General features: G+C 47.6%; 2 protein-coding genes across 5 annotated transcripts; one reads left to right on the top strand and one right to left on the bottom strand.

Moving 5' to 3' along the window:
- The first annotated feature begins 686 nt into the window (after positions 1-686).
- On the top strand, positions 687-3997 carry LOC136496909 (trihelix transcription factor ASR3-like). 4 transcript variants are annotated; one of them, XM_066492690.1, is made up of 3 exons: positions 687-1659; positions 2109-2156; positions 3409-3997. In XM_066492690.1, the coding sequence occupies exons 1-3, from the start codon at positions 1026-1028 to the stop codon at positions 3693-3695; spliced, it is 969 nt and encodes a 322-aa protein (XP_066348787.1). In that variant the 5' UTR covers positions 687-1025; the 3' UTR covers positions 3696-3997. The 4 variants fall into 4 exon arrangements, with proteins under 4 accessions (XP_066348787.1, XP_066348786.1, XP_066348785.1 ...); XM_066492689.1 differs by having other exon boundaries at positions 3406-3997; XM_066492688.1 differs by having other exon boundaries at positions 691-1719.
- A 132-nt stretch (positions 3998-4129) lies between these two features.
- LOC136496908 (uncharacterized) lies at positions 4130-6422 on the bottom strand. The gene is made up of 2 exons (XM_066492686.1): positions 5833-6422; positions 4130-5169 (listed from the first exon to the last, which is right to left on the bottom strand). Exons 1-2 carry the CDS (start codon positions 6250-6252, stop codon positions 4270-4272), a joined length of 1320 nt encoding a protein of 439 aa, XP_066348783.1. The 5' UTR covers positions 6253-6422; the 3' UTR covers positions 4130-4269.
- Positions 6423-21357: the final 14935 nt, after the last annotated feature.

Raw genomic sequence — 21357 nt, 5'->3', positions numbered from 1 at the left:
GAAAAAAGGTCTAAATGATGCCAAACCAATAGTAAAATTGTCAGGAATCCAGAGTTTTTTTTAATTGCAAACCCAGAGCTTTTTTTTTTGTACTTACTATGTATTTAGAGCATGATTGGTTCGTAACCAAAACGTGCCATACCATAGGTTAGTCATATCATAGTTTTTTTTTGCAACTATTTGATTTGCTGTCATAACTACGGTGTGCCACACTTTCTTAGCACCCTGTTCCACACGTTATAGATATATTTTCTTGCCAAACTTTGCCATAAGTGTAGCTTTAATTTTGCTCATTAAACTTTTTCTAACCGCCACGGTTTACCGAAAGTTAGACGTGGCAAGTTTGAGTAAGTAACCAATAGGCTCTTGGTCCGAACAGACCCTAATGCAAAAACATACGAGAGGGGCCAGAAAAGTCTCACGAAATCCACACAAAATATTCGCCCCTAGATTAAACAGATCAGGAAAGGGCTCTGCGTCGAGATCACAACAGTGCCCACACCCCCACGCACTGTTCCCCCACCCTACTACTGCTGAAAATTTTGAGACGGTAGGTTAGCTAGCTAGGCCTCCAACACCTACCCTAGCTGGCCCCTGTTGCTGTTGGAGCCCCCACTTGCTAATTCTTCCTCCCTATATATATATACTAATAAATAAATCTCCAAGCCTTTCTCCACATCTCCTAATCACTCACACTCATTGCTTGCCTGTAGCTTTTCCTTAATCCACTTGTCAAACCCTTGCAAGCTGCAAACCACTCCCTGCCTTTTTCTTCTCCTTCTCTACTCTACTGGTTTGGGAATGAGACATGGCAGGAGAGGAGCCTCCACTAACCAACCCTTAATCAAAGCCCTTAACCCTGATTAGTTCGCTGGCTCCCTCCCCCACACCCTTTTCGGTAGTCCCTCCCTCCCTCCGCCCTGCTGCGTCTCTGTTGCCCAGCTAGCTGCACCAGCTCTTTTTGGGGGCCAAGGCCAAGGAGCGACAGCTCGCCGTCGCCGTACGTGAGCCCGAGCCGGGGCGGCATGTCAAACGCCGGCGAGGCCAGCAGAGGCGTGGGAACGGGCCGCGGGTCGCGGCTGCCGCGGTGGACGCGGCAGGAGATACTGGTGCTCATCGAGGGGAAGCGGGTGGTGGAGAGGAGCGGCCGCGGCCGCGGCCGCGGCCGGGGCCGGGTACGGGGCGCCGAGGGCGCCAGCGCGGAGCCGACCAAGTGGGCGGCGGTGGCGGAGTACTGCCGGCGCCACGGCGTGGACCGCGGACCCGTGCAGTGCCGCAAGCGCTGGAGCAACCTCGCCGGCGACTACAAGAAGATCAGGGAGTGGGAGCGCGGGTACGCCGCCAGGAAGGAGGCCTCCTTCTGGGCCATGCGCAACGACGCGCGCCGGGAGAGGCGACTCCCGGGCTTCTTCGACCGCGAGGTCTACGACATCCTCGAGGGCCGCGGCGCCGCCGGGAATGCGGCGGTGCTGGAGGATGCGGAGGAGGGCAAGGAGGAGGAGGAAGCCAAGGCGGTGCTTCACACTGCTGGCCGCGGCGGGGTCCAAGGGAGCGGGCTCTTCTCTTCCTCTGAAGACGAGGATGACCAGGAAGACGACGCGGCCACGCCAAGTCCCACGCCGACGCCGGCGCCGGCTGCGGTGGCCGTGCCGATCCCCGGTGAGCAAGCTGTTCCATTCTTCCTGGAAACGGCGCGTGCCTCCTCTCTTTCAGTGCACGGTGAGCCCTTTTGGTCCCTTTTTACTGCTTCTTCTTGGCGTAAAATTGTCACCTTTTTCTGCGCGGAAGAGTTTCAACTCGTGTCTTTGATGCTTTCCGCGTGCAATGAACATCCTTTCCTTGAACAGTTGCTTCTTGGAGCTTTCCTAGTAGAACTGCTCATAAAAAAAAAAAAATCATGGTTCTGAATTGATGAACCCTTTCTTCCTGTTGGGGAAACGCTTCAGTTTCTGTTCCAGCTAAAGTGCTAACGACAAAGCTGAAAGCATGCACAAATTTCCGTCATTCTTTGCTTTAATTTCCTTTTTGTCAGTTGGATGCACTTTGGTACTCCGATTTGGATTGTTACTTGCCTGACAAAGTTTTGCATTTTGCTGTTCTGGTTACAGTTTCAGAGAAGACGGCTGATGTGCCCAGGCAAGCGAGCTCCGAGCAAGGTACTCCGCAGAAACTTTTTACTGTTCCATTGGTTTGGTTTGATCGGCCATAGCGTAGTGCACAAACAAAGCTTAATTATAAACGGTTGCGCCAATTCACTTCATACCGTTTTAAATTTTAATCCAGAGGCTGTAAAAAACATGCCATGAAAATCCTGCGATTCCAAGCAGAACAAAAGTTTGAGGCTGACATTTCTCATGCACCCTAGCTCTAACAATCATGCCACAAAAATCCCTCAGTTCCAAGCAGAACAAAAGTTTGAGGCTGCCATTTCTCATGCGTCCTAACATTGCAAGACTATGCTTACCTTTCCTCTTTGTGAACAATCTCGTGTGCTGTTTGAAAACTGTATGAGACCGAGTTGTCTTTTTTGAGAGAACCGAATACTTCTGAAGTTATCGAACTCTTCATGACACAATATATAGTTTACCAAGTTTGAGATTATAAAAAAGATTGTGTAAACATCAGGCAGTGCTGACTCAGAATCAATGCTCGCAAAAGCAATATGTTGACTGGGGTCCTTTTCTAGCTAAAATACCCAAAAACATGTGAATCCCTCCACCCCCGCTAATTGTATTTGTACCTGGTAGTTAAATCCCATTACCGTGTAGACACGTGGATGATTCTGAAATGATGAAAGAGCAACTCCACCAGATCTTCTATAAGTTCTTACAGGAGAGTATCCTAAAACCTTTTCAGCATATAAGAGAGCACCGATGCAGCATATTACTCATATATTTCTTTAGGTTAAGGGGAGAGGGCTGGTTTTATGATCTCCTTAAAAACAATATGTATAATAGGAAATGAGACAGGAGTCAGATCTGCAGCAACTCCTAAAATGCTAGTTTTAAGTTATACGCCCTCTGTTCTAAATTACAAGACGTTTTGGCTTTTCTAAATACATAACTTTTACTATGTAGTTAGATATACACTATGTCTAGATACATAATAAAAGTAATATATTCTATTAAAACCAAAACGTCTTATAGTTTGAAACATGGCGATGATCTAAGGACTGTTCCTTTCTATTCAGTCTTTTCTCTTCAAATGATTATTACCTTCTAAATTGTAACAAGCAGAAAATAATCAACTAATACAATTTCCACTTGAATCAAACGGTTCAGACATAGTTATAACATCAGACAATCTCACATGGAACCCAGAACAAAATAATGGCAGTAGAATTCACATGATAAAGCTTCAGAAGTTCAGGTTTCATACCTAACAGCCATCCATGTTTCCAAACAGCAGGCACATCAAAAGAAAAGCAGCCGGAGCAGATCACTGACTCACCAGCGCAGTGCGGGCAGAAGAGGCAGCGCAGCGATGACAACGCCTCCGGAAGAGCCGCGACCAGCCTGCAGGGGCAGCTGGTTGAGATCCTAGACCGGAGCAGTCAGATGGTGGCGGCGCAGCTAGAGGCGCAGAACATCAACAGCCGACTGGACAGGGAGCAGAGGAAGGACCAAGTGAGCAGCCTGCTTGGTGTGCTTGGCAAGGTGGCTGATGCCCTCTACAGAATTGCTGACAAGCTGTAGCCACCACTGTGTGTCTTGAGCACAGTAAATAATCGCTGCAAGAATGTACAGATTGATACAGGTTCTTGGCGTCCTGTTGTTATTGTGGATTGGTTCTGAAATTTAGTCAGAAACGTGAAATGGGATGCCCTATTTTTTAACCCATGGGATATTGTATTTGTCTGCCCCTTTGGCCCCAAAACTGTGTATTCTGATGACTTTCGTTTCTACAGAGTAATGGAAGTGCATATCTGATGATAGAAAATCTGGGGTCAGTTAGGTTTCCTCTAAATTGATTTCTGCAAGCAGAATAAACTGAACAGGAAAAAAAGGGGGTTCATATTATCTGACACAATCGGACTGAAACAGATGGTTTCAGCTAAGACAACTTACAAGTGAAGTTTCTGGAAATTTCTAAGTGGCTCCCGGTATAAAAAATTATAGAACAAAGAATATGGGGGAAAAGTACTTAAACATAGTTGGTTAGCTCAGATCACAAGATCAAAGCACAACACACATATATCCTGATTTACATAAGGTATTCTGAAACTTGATAGAAACAAACATCAGACTAGGTACCCTGGGATCCTCAATTTCACTCATCATCGTCTGTTCTATTTGACCTGTAACGCTGGGAGCTCGCCTTTGAGTTTGTATGCATCTGTGGCGTTGATGATGATTTACTGTCATCTTCATCCATCTCACATTGATCAGGTTCTTCAGAGGCACCTGCTACCATTCCAATTACAGATGAGCTGGAATCAATAGCTCTGGGACCCTCATCCACTGCCATGGCATCCACTGATTTCTTGCGAGGGATGAATGTGACTGAGCTAGGAATCTCAACAGGCGTCTCAGAATGTGTCCTGTTTGGGTCTGATCTCCCTAACTGATCATGCAGATCAGCAAGAGCTGTCCTGTTTGAGTCATCATTAGACTCTGGTACATCTAGGGTGTAACACGTGTACTTTGAAGGGTTCCTTACATAGTCAGGGACCCCAGGAGATGCAGATAAAGTAGATGTGCTCTCCTCAGTGGCTACATCCATGGATTGAGGAACCATTGGAGAATCTTCGTCATGTTCAAACATATCCGACTCACGATCCTTAACATTAGCATCGAACCGGACACGCTTCCTTGGTTTTAAATCAGCTTGCTCCTCCTTCCTCTTCAGTATAGGTTTTACATTGACTTCCTCAACAGTTTTCTTTGTCTGAACTCCTACATTCGGGAACTCCTTGGCTTGAGCGGCATAGTGAGAGTCACCATCTTTAGCAGAACCATCGTCTTCTCTGAGTCTTGCAGATGCCGCTCTCATATCTGCCCGAGGATCCTTCTTAAAACGGTACACCTCTTCAATGGAATCATCAAGGAGGTCAGGGACTATACTGTTGATGCTCATGTTTATGCCGTCATCCATTATATCGTGCATGTACATGCGGTCAGCAGCCTCCTCTCTACCAAAGGCCTCTCTGTCATACTTGTCCTCCTCTTCCTGTAAAAAAACAACTCTTGTAAGATAACAATCCACTAGAAACAAACCAAGGTCGATAGATATGATAACCATAGTGACCGACAATGACGAAACATTCAAGAGAAGTCCAGATAAGTTACTTAAGGTGTTTCGAGGTCAAGAATATATCACACTGAAATTACAATGTGTAGTTAGTCAATTACTCTTTATCATTAACTAAAGCTCATCAATAACCAAAATGAAATGGGACATGCTCCCTTTCAAATTAAAAAACTGCCAAAGAAGGCCTAGTGAACCATTAAATCTAATATACATTGGTCCATACTCTCAGTCACCAGGACATGCGCCGAAGACGACAAATGAAGCAGAAATGCGACAACATGGAACTATGGCACAAACCACTGAGAAAATGGTCAATAAAATGCCATGATCATCTCTGCCTATTCTTTATCCAAATCATGCAGAACCCTAGTTAGGAGGCGACAAATCCTAAGTGAAAATGTTTCCTTAGGAAGGCATAGATTGAAGATCGATACTTGATTTGATCCTAATGTTACTTCACAGCCTGATTCCAACAAACTTCCAAGCATCAATTATGATGTAGTATAAGAACAGCTTATGGACAACTACTAACTGGTCAAACCGAATAAAATAAAATCAATGACCGAAGACAACTTTGCTCACCTCCCGATCCAGGGTGGGGTCGAGGCCGATGTTAACCCTAACGCCCTCCTCCTCGTCCTGCTCCGTCGCCTTACCCTCCCTCTCCCCGTCCTCCTCGTCGTCTTCATCTAGGTCGTCGAGGTTCCCCTCGAACTCCTCCTGCCTGGACCTGCGCCTCCGGCCGCGGAGGCACCCGTTGGCGTCGTAGAACGCGGAGGCGCAGGGCGTGTCCCCGCGGGCGGCCTCCCCCGCCGCCGCCTCCTCCGCGTCGCGGGCCTCCGACGGCTTCGCCCAGCGGTGGCGCTCGACGTCGCCCGCGGCCACGGACCAGGAGGCCGTCGGGAAGGAGGAGTCCGGGACGGCGTCGAAGAGGCGGGACCCGAACAGGCGCTTCACCCGCGCCTCGAACGTCTCCTGGCCGCCGCCGCCCTCGGCCGCCATCGACGACGCGGCCTTCCGGAAAGGCGTCGAGGGCTCGGCTGGGCTCGGCGCCCGCTGTGGGTGCGTGGGTTGGGTTCGAGGTGGGACCGGAGGGTTTGGGAAACAGTGCGGGCGAGGAGGAGAGGGCGCTAGGAGAAGACGGAGGCGGCCAAGGGGACGAGGCTTCTAGGCACGTGCCTATCAGCGTATATGTTATTAAAAAGTTTGAACATATTCTGATGTTACGACGCTAAACTCTCTTGCTTTACACGTCATTCCGTTCACCTTTTATCTGGTTTTCACCGTTTAGGAGCCCTGATATGTGGGCCCAGCCTGTCACAATATCTAAAATACCCTTATCTCACAACTTTATCCTCTCACTTCTTTCTCTATGTCCGATGGGGCTAAGCTGTGACCCGAGCACCTTCTTTCTCCTCAAGAACGCGGCTGGGGAGAGCTCGTCTGTGCACTATCGCAGTTGCCGAAGGTGGAGCTCGCTCGCGCGCCGTCGCGATTGCTGGGGCGGAGGGCAAGGCCCACGCTGCTGGTGTCGAGGACGGCATGCGCGTCCGCTGCGTAGGGCAGGGCGCACGCAGCGGCGGTCGCGATGTCGACACCGAGGATGGACCGTGTGGCCATGGGGCACGGCGGGGCGCTCGTAGCAGCGCCCGTGCGGCCACGGGGCAGGGCTAGGCCCTCGTGGCGTCCATACGTTCGTAGCGTGGGGCAGGGCGTACACGGCGGCAGCTGCGACGCCGGCGCCGGGGACGGCCTGCGCGGCCGCGGGGCAGGGCGGGGCGCTTGCGTCCATGGAGGAACATGACAGGAGCAGCACGCGGAAGTTGAGCCGGACGCCGCTCCCGCAGCTCCTCCCGCCGGCCAGCCGTTCCAAGCTCCCGTATGCCTACTCCCACCTCGACTTGCTGCCCATTCGTCCGTCCCGCACGCGTGGTCATCGACCAGCACCACCACGGCAAGGATGGAGCGTGCACGTTAAGAGGACGCCGGCGGAGGGGGCGTCACACGCCGGTCAGGGCCGAGCTGGCGCCCGTGCCCTCATCGGTCGTGGAACTATACACCGCCTTCGTCGGATCCTTTGCCAGCGATGACCACCATTCGCCGAAACGGCGCGCTGCCGAGCAGTTCCAGCGCGACCTTCACCCCACACTGCCCCCTCCCCCACCTCGGCTCAGCAGGCGCTCGCAGCACGACGGGGACGGCGAGGCCGCGGCCGCCAGCGCCGTCTCGGACACCAACGAAAGGCGCTGTCTCGACGATGCCTCTAGTCGCTCTCCTCCTGCGGCGTCCACGCCACGGCGCTCGAGGAGATCATGAACCGTAGCATCTTCCACGCCTTCGAGCACCTTGTGTAGACCGGTGAGGTCCCGTACCAGGAGGCGCCAGTCGCCGCCCCGCCGGCGCGGAGGTCTCCGCACGCACCCGACGAGGCGGCCGTGGCCATCGCGCGCACCGCGGAGGCGCTCGGCGTGGCCCCTGTCCACCCCATGTTGCATGACTCCGCCCTCGTAGCCGGGGCCACGTTTGCGTCGGTGAACACAGGGGCCATCCGGAGCATGATGCTAGTCAACGCCGTCGCATCCCTGTCGGCGTTCCCGGCTGCGGTCTTCGACATGCCCATGCTCAGGAGGCTGGTGCTGTGGGTGCTGGCGTTGTTCCATGGCCTGGTGCGGCTATGCTACACCCAAGGGATGCTGCGGGTTGCCATGCGCGGTAGTCATGGCGGTGGCAACCGACAGGTATGGTGAACTCGGCCATATCTCGAGCTACGAGCGTGGGTGGCGGAGCGAGAGGTAGGCTCAGTGGCGACCTCGGCTTGGCCTACAAGGGTGTGAAGTGGTGGGATGGTGGCTGCAGTGCTACTCCGCGTCTAAGTCAATGGTGCTCGACATTAGCATCGTCTCTGTAGGCCTCTGCCCTTAAAATCACGAGCACCAGCTGGTGCACATGGCTCCCAAGGTGGGCGCTCAGCCATCCTTTACCGCTGGCATGGCCTCCACTCGCCGGAAATCGGCCACGCTAGGCCTGTGGTGTGGACATGAGCTTTTGGAGTCAGGATAAAGGCTTTGTTGTTTTTCTTTTCCCTTGACAAGTTGATTTTTTATTTTATTGGCCCCACGCTGTCCTATACTATTGTCTTTGATGCCTCTCTCCTCTACACTCACGTGCGTTCAAGCAAGGGTATTTTGGACTTCTCCCATCCCAGTTAGACAATGTTAGAGCTCAAAGTGAACAGAATGGCGTGGAAGGCAAGAAAGTTTAGCGTCATGGCACCTGAGTACGTTTGAACTTTTTAGTGCACATAGATCTGAACCATCTTTTATAATGGCACACAGGTAAAAGACTCATGGGGATTGCCTTGCTGGACTTGGGGAGTGTGCCGTGATCGGTTTTGGTTCTAGGCTTACTATGGAGTCGGTGCTAGAAGACTAGGCTAGGCTATTGATCCACGCACGCAGTCCAGCCCGTTCGCAGATAGAAGACTAAATGAATCTCTACAACTAAGGGGGTGTTTGGTTCACCTAGTAGCTCCTAAATTTAGTCTCATTTAGTCACTTTTTTGTCAAACACTATGACTAAATGGGACTAAATGACCTTTCATCAACTAGTCACCCAAAGCTCGCTAAAGAGGACTAAAAGCCCATCCTAGACAGGGGGTGCCCCTAAATTATTGCCCTGTCCAAACCCACCCACCGCCAAACCCTATCGGCTCACTCTCACTCTTGCTCAGTCTCACCTTGCTCACTCTTTCCCTCTCTCGCTCACTCTCCTCTGCTCTCCCCGCCGTCGCCACCATTGCACTCGACGCCAGCCCTGCTCCTCCACTCACCGCATCCACCATGGACGGCCATGGGTCTGAGTATCCGGACTATTTCTCGTAGTCCTCTTCTCTAGTGGATCCCATGGCTTCTGCTCCATCCTCCCCCCATCGGCGACTTTGACCTCTCTTCCCAGGCGTCGTCGTATGGTGCAGGCTCCTCTGCTCGTTGTGGCATGGCAGGGCTAGATCTAAACATCGACGTCGATGGCTACCCCTACATCGATTCGTACCAGGGGCTCCTCCAAGCTAATGGTGTTCTCGGCAGATGAGGGCTTCCTCCTCTCTGTATTAGCACCAGATCTGGTGGCGTCTGATTCGTTCCTCCTTGCTCGACTAGAGGAGCGAGTGGTTCTAGAAAACGCCCGGCGTCGTGAGCAGCTGTGCGCCGCACTAGGGCTGGATCCGGTGGTGCCCATGCTAGATCGATGGCCAACCGCATGTTGGCAGCAAGGATGTGTGGATCAATGTCCTCTGATAGCTCTTTTCCTCCAACAAATGCAATGGAGCAAGAAGATGACAATGAGGTTTCGCCTGAGGTGAGCTTTTGCATGTCTAATCTATTTGTTAAGTATGATTTGTTTTGCTCTACTTGCTAAGTATGTTTTGCTCTGTTAAATTAGTTTGTATTTGTCTGATCTATACACTTGTTGTTGAGTGATCTATTAGGTTGTATTTCTGTGATGTATTAGTTTGTATTTGTTTGATCTACAAGTGTGTATTTGTCTGATCTGTTGCAATGTAAATGTCTGTAAATATTAGACTTTTTGTTTCTTGGTCTGATCTGATTCTCTACTAGTTTGACAAGGCAAATTGGTCAGATACAAACACATATGTATTCTCTTTGCTTGTTGTTGATGAAATGAAAAGGGCAATACAAGTAATGGGACAATGGCAAGGAGAGGTTATGAATGTATGCAAGAGCTCTATGAGAACCAAGTGGGCCTTAGACATGATTTGAAACAAATGAAGAACATATATAATCAGCTCAAGACCATGTACAGTTCTACAAGTGGGCACTAAACCAAACGGGGTTGGTCGCCTAGCAAATGGAGGGATTGATGCACCACTTAGTTGGTGGGAAAGGCACACCATGGTAATCTTTGTCTGTTTTTCTTTGCTTATTCTTTTATCATGACAGTATGTACTAACACAAGTGCCTATTCTTTTGTATCTTTCAGAAGAAGCCAGATTGCAGGAAATTCATGTATGAGCTGCCTATATTCTTTCCCCAGATGGTTGAGCTTTTCCAGAACACTGCAGTAGATGGCTCTACAGCCACCATTCCTGGCCTTTCATCATTTGACCAAGACATAGGGTTAGAGGAGGGAGATGAAGATGTTGTTGCTGCTGCTATAGAGGATTCTGGCTTCCAGACAAGTCCACCTAGTATCACCACTAGCCATAAGAGGGGAAGCAGCACTACTAACACAACATCAAGTCCAGGCAAGAACAAGAAAGTCCCAGTTAATGTTATTATGCAAGGGCTGGTCAGTCAACTAGAGATTGTTGCTGAAAAGGAAGTAAGGACTTTAAAGAAAATATCAGAGAGTAAGGGAGGGGAAGCTTCTCAAGCAAAACAAGCCAAGATGGAAGATGTTGCAAGGTGGCTGAGGTTGGTTGTGGAGGCTGGGGCAGACAAAGCTTCAAATGAGTACTATGTTGCTACCTAGCTTTTTAGGAGTAGCTACAACAAGATGATCTTCAGCAGCTTTGATACAAATGAAGAAAGGATGGCATGGCTCTAGAGAGCCACCCAGCATTAAAGAAAGGATGGCATGGCATGGCAGCTAGAGTAGCAAGTTTGGCAGCCTCATTTTATTTTGCTTAGGACCTTCCATTTATGTTGAATTGTTGTAATGTTAATGAACCATGGTATTTGTGTGGACCTTGTAATGTTGTTGGACAATGTAATGTTGCTGCTGCCATGATTGTTGATGTTGTTTGGTTGCTGGCAAGTATTGTTTGTTGCTGTCATGTTATTAAGTTCTTACAACCCTTTTTCACACCTAATTCTTATAATGACCAGGGAGCAAATATTATAGCTGATGATGGAGGAGCTGATGGAGGGGCTAATGAAGGGGTTGGCAGAGGTGCAACTGCTGGAGGTATTGATGATGGTTGGACAACTACTGATGATGGTGCCACTATTGAAGACTAATGATAAGTGGTCTATTGATGATGATTGGTCATCTACTAATGATGAGGGATTATCTTCTGTAGATGAGGAAGAAGCTCTGACAATGCATGTCCTGAGGTGTCAGCAAAAGAGGAGTGCTACTGCTGTTCTAATGCTAGGTATGTACCACTATGACAAATACATGAACAAGACTACATATAGAATCCCTCTAGAATCTGGATATCAGTGGACTATGAGAACCTTAAGACATAGGAGGTAGTGCTATAACATGTTTAGGATGCACATGGATGTTTTTGATAGCCTGCACAATTTGCTTGTTGAGAAATCTGGTCTGAAGTCCACTAAGAAAATGCCATCTATAGAGGCTCTAGCAATGTTTTTATGGATGTGTGGTGCCCCTCAGTCCATGAGACAAGCTAATAATAGATTTGAGAGGTCACTAGGGACATGTAGCAACAAGTTTGATAAGGTACTGTCTAGTGTGATGAAGCTAGCTACTGATATCATTAGGCCGAAGGATCCACAATTTACAACTATTCATACAAGGCTACAATCTCCTCGGTTTGCTCCGTACTTTGATAATTGCATTGGAGCTATAGATGGGACACATGTATCTATCACTGTGCCAACTGAGAAGGTAGTCCAGTACATAGGAAGGAAATGAATCACTACTCAGAATGTGTTGGCGGTATGTGACTTCGATATGAGATTTACTTTTGTTGTGGCTAGATGGCCTTGCTCGGTTCATGATATGAGGGTGTTCAATGATGCACTTGAGAAGTTTGAAAACAAGTTTCCACATCCACCTAAAGGTTTGCATGTGTTCTTCAATGTCTTCTTTGTCTTAGTTGTAGTATTTGTCATTTTACTTACACAAGTTTTGTGTTGTGTAGGGAACTACTATCTGGTTGACTCAGGGTACCTAAATCGACCTGGTTTTCTTGCACTGTACAAGGGTACAAAATACCATATTCCTGAATGGAGAGAAGGCCCTAGGCCGATAGGTAAAAAAGACCTATTTAATTACACACATTCTTCACTTAGAAATGTCATGGAGAGGTCTTTTGGAGTTCTAAAGATGAAGTGGAGAATTTTGTTGGATTTACCTAGCTTTCCCATGGCAAAGCAAAGCAAAATAATCATGACATGCATTGCTGTCGACAAAATCTGGTCGGCAGTCTACCAAGGGGTATGCCCATAGTAGTAGATGAATTGGTGGAGGTGTACGTGAGGAAATCAGATGGTGACACAGAACGCAAGAGATAGCGATTTGATAGGTTTGGGCCATCGGCTTGATGTAATACCCTACGTCCTATGTCTTTGGAGATTGTTTTGCGTACAATTTGATTTAAATGTGGGGGGTGTCCCTACTCGCCTTATATAGCCCGGGGGGTAGGGTTACAGATTGGTTGTTTCTATCTTGATCGGTTTACAAGATAGGAAGTTACAAATATTATGGGATCTAGCATATCCGAGTAGGTTTCCTAGATCATCGAGGATCTTCACACAGTCTTGTGAAGCACACTGACCTATGTCATGCTCCACGCGACGTTGTCTTGTACGCTAGGTCTTGATTAGTGGAGTGACTCATGAGCGGTCTTGTGGGCTGGGCCTCCCCTAGTGGCTCGGCCCATTACGGTCCTATAGGTATTAGGGGTTATACCCCCACAGCTAGTCCCCGAGCGCCTTGGATCCATTGGGCAACACCATCTTGAGCTTGTTTGAACAATTTAGCTAGTCACCGGTCATCAAGAGTAGGCGTCCAACTAGTTTAACTAGGAGCTGAGCTATTGAAACAAGCATCCAAGATGTTGAATACGTCGTCCAAGCTGTTGAACATGGCGTCCGAGCTATAGAAATAGATGTCCAATTATCTCAACTGGGAGCCGAGCTCAACCTCACGTGAAGTCAAGGTTTGTCGGTAGGATGTAAGGAGCTCAAGTAAAAAAATTTGAAGTCTTGGTTGGTGAAGTGTACACACTTAAGTGCCAATTGTGATGGCTCTGACGATGTGGTCATCAAGGCAGAGTAGTGGGATTAAATGACAGACTTGACGAAGTTGAAATGCCGTGAAGAAGAAATAGTACGTGCACCACGAGTTGCATTGTACACAATGTAGTCCCTGAGCCTACTAGAAGATGATGAATGAATCTTGTAGTAGAGTCAAACAAAAATATGCAGTCCCCAACATAGCTGAGAAAGAGACCAGTCCCCAGCATTGCCGAATACTCCAGCGACTAGGAAATCAGTACATTCACCACAAGGTGAAGTGTACACACTTAGTCCCTGAGCCTGCTAGAAGATTGAGGAGAAATCTTGTAGCAGGATCAGAAGAAATATCTTGCCATGAAAATCCAAAAAGTCCTTCAAAATATCATTTGGCACACATTTTGTCTTTGTGGCGTGCGCAAAACAAAGTTTGCATATGGATACAGAAAGCTCAGTTAACAGCCCAATGACGTGTGGGGAACTTGGAGGGAACGCGGTGTGGTGGGCGCGGTTTCCCAAAAACCCTAGAAGGTGGAGGGTCAGGGGTCGATCCGTTATAAGTCTGTCAATGTTTGACCACCGATAGCCTGCCACAGGGGTCCCCAGGGTAGTATGTTTGGGCTTCAGCGTATGCGGAACTCGATGGTTAACGCAAGAGACAGTCGATTTATCCTGGTTTGGACCCTCGATCTCTGATCGAGTAATAGCCCTACATCCAGTTGGTGTTAGCCTTCGCGTTGGATTGATTGTAAAGTGTTGTGTTGTACAATTGTTCTCTGAACTCCCGATCCAAGGAGCCCTGCCCTCCTTTATATAGTCAGGAGGCCAGAGTCCTAGTCGGTTTATAATGAGAGTTCCTAGTAGGATTACAGAATAGTACTACTACTAAGATTATAGGGGGAAGAATCCTAGTTAGACTAGTTCTTTTCCCTTCCTTGAGAGGTATCCCATGGGTCCCATACCGACAAGCCCCCGAGCACTTCATGGTTGAGTTCTAGAAGCCTCGTCTTGTTCCTTCAAGTCTTGTTGAGCAGGAACAAGCTTCATCCAAGTGGTTTCTTGAGCGAAACCGTGTAGCACTTCGTGAGATCTTCGCGTGGTGTGTACCTTTTTGAAGAAAAAAGTACTCCCATTTGGATGTAGCCCCTAAGCCTCTTGCTGTTTGGCACAAGGAGCTTGAGGGTCCTTTCTTGAAATCGCCTTGATTCTTCATCGAGGGGCTCCCGAGCGTGTATCCAGGTTCTTTGTCGAGAAGAGCTCGGATATAGCTATTTCCGGGTTCTTTTCGTCGTGTGTCCTTGAAGTCGTCTATCTTGAAGAAGTCTTCTGAGCGATGTGTGCTTTTTTTTGAAATAAAAAAGTGCACTCACTAAGTATAGCCCCCGAGCCTCTTGTTGTTTGGAACAAAAAGTTGAAGGGTCTTGAATTTGAGTTGTTCTTTGAATTGAAAACTTCCCCTGTTGCAGCCCCCGAGCATTGTTCAAAAGAGCTCGAATACAGGGTCTTGACATATTCTCTGGTAGTCTGCTGTTGTCAGATGTAGAGTCTATTATTGTTAGGTGTAGTTGTATGGTGGTGGTTGAGTGTAAATGCCTTTTGTTCACGGGTTGTACTGTGTTGGTATATTCTCCTGAATATGCTTGTTGTTGAGTACTGTTCCTTCACGCCTGAGTCCTCTTTCATTGAATTCTGTCATCTCAGGCTTGTTTCATTGGTGCTCCTGGTCTATGTGCACCGCTCCTTTGGTCTATAAATACCCTCCTGGAGTGGTATTTTGGTCCGTTGAGCGTTTTGTTGCTTGTTCTAAAGTCTCTATAGTCATGAATATGGTAGTTTGTGAGGTAGAGCAGCCCCCGGGCGCATTTTGTAGTTTTCGTATGTCTTGTCATAGCTGGAGGAAGTCTTGTGATAGGGATTAGAGGTAGACTAATCCCACAGCAGCAATGTACTAGGATGTACATGGCAGTAGTTGGAGGAAGTCTTGTGATGTGGGCTTCGTTCCTTCATCTGGCAGTTCTAGGTTGATCCTCGCCGCTTGTCTTGAGACTGTCCGGTGTAGATCAACACCATATCTAGCATCACATTGGACTTGGGTAGACAGATGCCTACTAGCCTTCTCTGCTCCATGTTGTCCTACCGTTCTGCTGATTTCTGCCTTCGGTGCACTGCGTCCGTCCTTTGAAGAAAACAGTGTAGCCAAATGCGGTTTGTTCTACCAAGTAGCAATTTGGAGCACGTAGTCATTCTAGAGCCTAGTTGTTTTTGGGTTCCTTTCTGCTACTTGCCTATCATAGTTCTGAGTCCATTGGGTCTTGTAAGATGTGTAATCTTGTATCTTTTGAAGTCATTTGTAATAGAGAGATTCTTGTCTTCTGAGTTGTCTTTCTTTATTCTGCCGATGTCCTGGTTGTCTATGAGATTCCTGAGTTCTTTATGTTAGAACCGGGTTGTTATGTTCCTTGTGAGGTAACCTTCCGTTGCTCCATGGCTGATGAGTCCTTTTTGTAGCCATATTGTAACTCTGCCATTTTGCTGGATGGATAAGTCCGAAATCTACCCGTTGAACTGTACCGTTGTGTGGATTTGTGCCTTCCATCATTTTAGCTGTGTCAGTAAATGGACCGTTGCGTTCTCACACCGTGTTTTAATGGGCCAGGTGGGCCGCATTTTTACCAGTGTAAAATCTATTTAAAGGCCCTTGTCCTCCTTTTCTTTGGTACCCTGCCTTTGCCTTGAAAACCCTAGCCCTTGCACCTCCGCCGTCGCTATTGCCATCGCCATCTTTGCGCCACCGTCCAAGCCTTCTCTTCCCCTAGTGCCCTTTTTCCTCTGTTAGTACATGGGTAGGAAGAAGGCCATGGGCAAGTCCTAGGCAACCTTCATGGATGAGGAATCATCACTTTCTGTGATTGAGAACTAGGAGTTCGTGGCCATGAGGGCTGCCCATAAAGCTTGGCCGGCTCTAACAACAACTGAAGACCAGCTTCGCGATCTTGCCAGCGATGGTCTGATCTAGAGCAAAGGCATTGCTGAATGGAGAGTTCCAAGCGAGCATCGGGTCCCTGCTCTAGGTCTTGGTGAGATTATCCTTTTTGTCTCCTTTGTCCGTGCCAAACTTTGCCTTCCTGCTTCCGCCTTCCTTCATCAATTTCTTGGTTATTTTGGGGTTAGTCTGAACCATCTAACTCTCAATGCCGTCCTCCATCTTTCTGTTTTCGTACATCTCTATGAAGCTTTCCTTGGAATTCCTCCTTCTCTTTCTCTTTTCCATCACTTCTTTCGTTTGAAGCCTCAACCCCGCCGTGAAGACACCAATATTCTTGGTGGCTACGGTATTCAGTTTCGCCAGGGTCTTAAAAGCAAGTTCTTTGACTATGACCTAGTTGATTCTGTGAGGGATTGGTGTGCTGATTGGTTCTATGCCGCTAATTTGATTCCTTCTCTTGCCATACATTCTGGATCTGGTCCCTCGGTTAATGACCGGTGGGAAAAGAACTCCATGATGCCAGCCGAGCTCTAGGCGATCCAGCTGTTCCTTGAGTGGATAAGCACTCTAAAGCAGCAGGGCTTGACCGGTTTCGGAATCGTCTCTAGTTTTCTTCACCGTCGTGTTTAGCTTCTGAAGGAGCGAGAGAACTTTAGCTTTGAGTACTCTGGGGCTGAGGATCCTTCACGCATGGTCCCTGCCCTTGAGTTGACCGATGAAGAGGTACTTGAGCACCTTCAGAAGATGCTGAAGGGAACAACCGTCGTCCCGCTTACTTTCCCTAAGTACTATGCAAAGAACCCACCTCCAGCTGTAAGTTGTTTTCTCTTTGTGTGGGTACTTTTTGTGTTTATTTTTTGCTGTATCTACTTTCGCTTAATCTCCCTTGTCTTATTCTTTTTGCAGGCATTGGGGCATAACTTTGTTGACCCGATTCCCCTTCACGACCTCCCTACTATGGTGAATACTGGGAAGAACCTAGCTGGGGCTTCTGTAACCAGTAAGTTCCCAATCTCCACAGTGTTTCCTAGAGTTTCTTCCGGGGTTGTTGATGTATATGAAGAATATGTTCCTCATCCAGTCCCTCAAGGTCCTTGTAGTGTCTCGAAGAGGGGGCGAGCAGATGGTTCTTCATCTGGTTTACCTGCTTCTAAGAAGTCTCGCTAGCTAAGCACTCATCCAGGTACTCTAGTTGTAGCTAGCATGCTCTTAGGTGAGCATATTAATACTCTCTGTCCCTTTGCCTTCTTGTTTTTGTCTTGAACCGAGTACTTTTGTTCTTTTTTCAGCTGGTGCCTTGGTGGCCTTGGTCGAGACTAAGGAAGAAGAGGATGATGATGCACCCCTTATCATGCGGCGGTGAGTTGTTTTCATATTTTCCTACTGTTGAATGCCTCCTCTTTGTTTTGACTTTGGTCTTGATCTTTTTGTAGTAATCGGTTATCGGGTATGGGTTCTTCTGAGGCTCCTGCACTAGGTTCTTCTATTGCTCTGGTGCCGAGTTCTTCTGTAGCTCTAGTACTGAGTTCTTCTAGTGCTCCGGTACCGGCTACGCCGCTCCTGCCGTCGAGTGGTGGGGACATTTTTGCTGCCGTGGTTCCCCCTATGAGGTCTTCTTTTTGTTTTACGAAGAAGAAGATAGCTAGGTGAGTGGATTCTGGTTTTGTCTCTTTGCTTCTGTTCTCCTTTTCTCTTGTTCGCATTGGCGAGTTTCTTTATCAACTTTTAGGCCTTCGTCTTCTCTCATCCCTCCATTGACTTCTTGCCAGCCCTCTGGTGTGCCATCGAGTACTGAGCCTTAGGACTCGGAGAGCACGGTCGGTGAAGTGGTTATGGAGGGGACAAGTCTTTCTGGTGATGCTGCTGCTGCTGACTTGGTTGCCTCAAAGGTGACCGTGGCCATGGTGGTGGATTCATCTAGGGAGGTAGCCAGGACTTCCCATGATGTGTCCCCGATCTTGCCTTTTCCGCATCAGCCGTCTTCTCCCTCTGCTCCTCTTTGTACTAAAGACATGGTTCATCAATTTGATGCCACTCATCGGTTGTCAGAGTTGACCGCTTCTTGGGGAGACTTCGCAACCTTTGCAACTTCTTTTGGAGAAAAACTCCAAGTAAGTTTTCTGAAGTTCTTTCTTTGGATGTTCGTCTTTCTCCTGTTCTTATGCCTTTTTTTCTCTCTTTCTTTTTTGTCCAGTCCTTCTCTCGGGACCATACCGGCTTCTTTTTCTCGTCGGAAATCGAGAAGAAGTTGTCTTCTGAGTTGAGCACCCTGAAGACAGAGCTAGATCTCTGCTGGGCCAAGATGGAGGCTGAGCGTCAAATGCATCAGAAGGAGGAACAAGCTCTTCATGCCTAGGTTGTTGAGGCCGAGAAGCAGAGGGACACTGCTATCTAGGAGGCTTTAAAGAATTTAGAGGCCATGAAGAACTTGGAGGCTGTGAAGAAAGAGTGCAATGGTATTGCGGGTTCTTTTGTTTCCTTCTGTATTCAAATTTTCCTTTCTGCTGACTTGTTGTTTGGTGCCTTGTTCAGCTCTTCGAGTTGAAAAGCAGAAGCTTTCGGAGGGCATTGATGAAATGAAGACTCTTGTTCATTCTAGTCACAACAAGACTGAGGAGGTAATTACTCATGCTGAGGAAGAACTTGCGCTTGCTAAGTTGATTAGGCGTGGAGCTGATAGAGATCTTGTGCAGGCCCAAAAACTATTGAAGACTTGTTTGGCAAGTTGGCGACGGCTACTGAAAACTGGAAAGCTTTGTGGAAATCCTTTCATTCAGTAGCCGATGTTCTTCGAACTCCAGCGGATGATGGGCAATCTTGGGCTAAGTTAATTCCTCGAATTTCGACTCGTTTTCAAGAGTTCGTGAAGAGGTGCGCCCAACTGTGTACGAAGAATGTCCTGGCCTAGGTCCGAGTTCTTGCTCCAGAGGCGCCTTTGTCCAAGATAGCAGAGGAAGCTGATAGTCAAGAATACATTGATGCCGTTGAGAGGATGAAGCCTAAGGTCGAAGACTTAGCTAGTAGAATTGTAGATAATCTTAATATTGTTATCTCTTCTCCTAATGATGACGTTTAATGTATTTGACCTTTATGCCCGTGCCTTGTAATATGACATTATACTTCTTTTTGAATGAGGATTTTTTGTTGATGTCTTCTTTGCTTGGAGGATGCCTTGTTTATTCTTTGGATGATTTGTCCAAGTGATCAGAGTTACTTGACTTGCCGAGTACTTTGTCTTGCTTTCGTCTTTGCCATGTAAACAACTCTGCATGTTATCTTGACAAACTTTCTTGATTTGTCGAATACTTTTCTATCCTTCTTCCGTGCCATGTAAACAACTCGTTAAATGTAGGTCTTTGTGTCGACAACCTTTCTTGATCTGTCGAGTGCTTGTCCGGCTTTCATCTGCACCATGTAAACAACTCGGTATAGAACGTTGTCTTGACAAACTCTAGGCTCTTGTTAGTACTGAAAAGACTTAGGATTGGAGATCTCAAGCGTCTTCAGCTTCTCCTTTTTAGCTCGAACTGTGTTCAACATCTGTAAGTACATCCATCTGAGTGTAGCCCCCGAGCCTCTTGCTTCTTGGCACAAGGAGCTGGAGGGTCTTGTCTTAAAATTGCTCTGATTTGTGCTTCAGGCTTAGTTTTAGTCGCTTTGCTTTTTGTTTCGGGTGTTAGCTTGTTAGCTACCCTCATCGGCGGGCTCAAGCATCTTTTCAGCTATTTTGCTCTCTGCCGGGATGCTCGGGCGTATTTTTAGCCATTTTGCTTTTTGGTTCGGGTGTTAGCTTGTTAGCTACCCTCATCGGTGGGCTCAAGCATCTTTTTAGCTATTTTGCTCTCGGCTAGGATGCTCAGGCGTATTTTCAGCCATTTTGTTTTTTGTTCGGGTGTTAGCTTATTAGCTACCCTCATCGGCGGGCTCAAGCATGTTTTTAGCTATTTTGCTCTCGGCCGGTATGCTCAGGCGTCTTTTTAGCCATTTTGCTTTTTGTTCGGGTGTTAGCTTATTAGCTACCCTCATCGGCGGGCTCAAGCATGTTTTTAGCTATTTTGCTCTCGGCCAGTATGCTCAAGTGTCTTTTCAGCCATTTTGCTTTTTGTTCGGGTGTTAGCTTATTAGCTACCCTCATCGGCGGGCTCAAGCATGTTTTCAGCTATTTTGCTCTCGGTCGGTATGCTCAGGCGTCTTTTCAGCCATTTTCTTTTTGTTCGAGTGTTAGCTTATTAGCTACCCTCATCGGTGGGCTCAAGCATGTTTTTAGCTATTTTGCTCTCAGCCGGTATGCTCAGGCGTCTTTTCAACCATTTTGCTTTTTGTTTGGTTGTTAGAAACAACTCGGGGAGAGCCATAATGAGACATATGTTTGTTGAGTAAAGAACCATCTTTATTGATCATGAATATTGATAGGTCATAATGGTACATATGTTGTTGGTGAGCGCTATCTTTGTTGATCATGAACGTTGATCTCTTGTGTCTTGTATACATATTTTCCCTTGAGTTGTTTTCATGTGTAGAATCTTCGTAGCTGATTGATGTGCCATGTATTGTTGACTTCTTTTCCGTCTTCAGTTATGAGCTTGTATGTGCCCGGTCCGATAACTTTTGTGACGATAAAAGGACCTTCTTATGGACTGAGTAGTTTGTGGCGTCCATCTGTTTTTTGTATTCTTCTTAGTACTAGGTCTCTGACTTGTAATGATCGAGACTGGGTATTCTTGTTGTAGTGGTGTCTTAGTCCTTGGAGATATCTTGCTGATTGAAGGGCAGCGTTTACTCTGACTTCTTCTGTACTGTCGATTTCTAATCTTTGGGTGTGTTTTGCTTCTCCTTTGTCATATTGCTCTATCCTTGGTGATGCCTAGATCAAGTCTGCGGGTAGTATGGCTTCTGATCCATACACCAGGAAGAAAGGTGAGTATCCAGTGGCTCTGCTTATTTGAGTCTGTAGCCCCCATACAACCTTGGGTAATTCTTCAATCCATTTTGATCCATAGTCTACTAGTTCTTCATACAATCTTGGTTTTAATCCAGCTAGTATGAGTCCATTTGCCCTTTCGACCTATCCGTTGGCCTCTGGATGTGCGATTGATGTGTAATCTATTCTGAAACCGCAGTCTTGTGCCCAACTTTGGAATTCTATGGCTGTGAAGGGAGAACCCAAATCTGTGA

This window comes from Miscanthus floridulus, chromosome 12, assembly GCF_019320115.1.
Source record: "Miscanthus floridulus cultivar M001 chromosome 12, ASM1932011v1, whole genome shotgun sequence".
NCBI lineage: Eukaryota > Viridiplantae > Streptophyta > Magnoliopsida > Poales > Poaceae > Miscanthus > Miscanthus floridulus.
The sequence above is the reverse complement of the archived record's forward strand: the minus strand, read 5'-3'. Positions and strand labels throughout refer to the sequence as shown.

Coding starts and splice junctions, on each gene's coding strand:
- LOC136496909 (XM_066492687.1), top strand. CDS start 1,026: ATGTCAAACGCCGGCGAGGCCAGCAGAGGCGTGGGAACGGGCCGCGGG. Junction 1,720..2,108: donor CTCCTCTCTTTCAGTGCACG/GTGAGCCCTTTT, acceptor TTCTGGTTACAG/TTTCAGAGAAGACGGCTGAT. Junction 2,157..3,405: donor GCAAGCGAGCTCCGAGCAAG/GTACTCCGCAGA, acceptor GTTTCCAAACAG/CAGGCACATCAAAAGAAAAG.
- LOC136496908 (XM_066492686.1), bottom strand. CDS start 6,252: ATGGCGGCCGAGGGCGGCGGCGGCCAGGAGACGTTCGAGGCGCGGGTG. Junction 5,170..5,832: donor ACCCCACCCTGGATCGGGAG/GTGAGCAAAGTT, acceptor GTTTTTTTACAG/GAAGAGGAGGACAAGTATGA.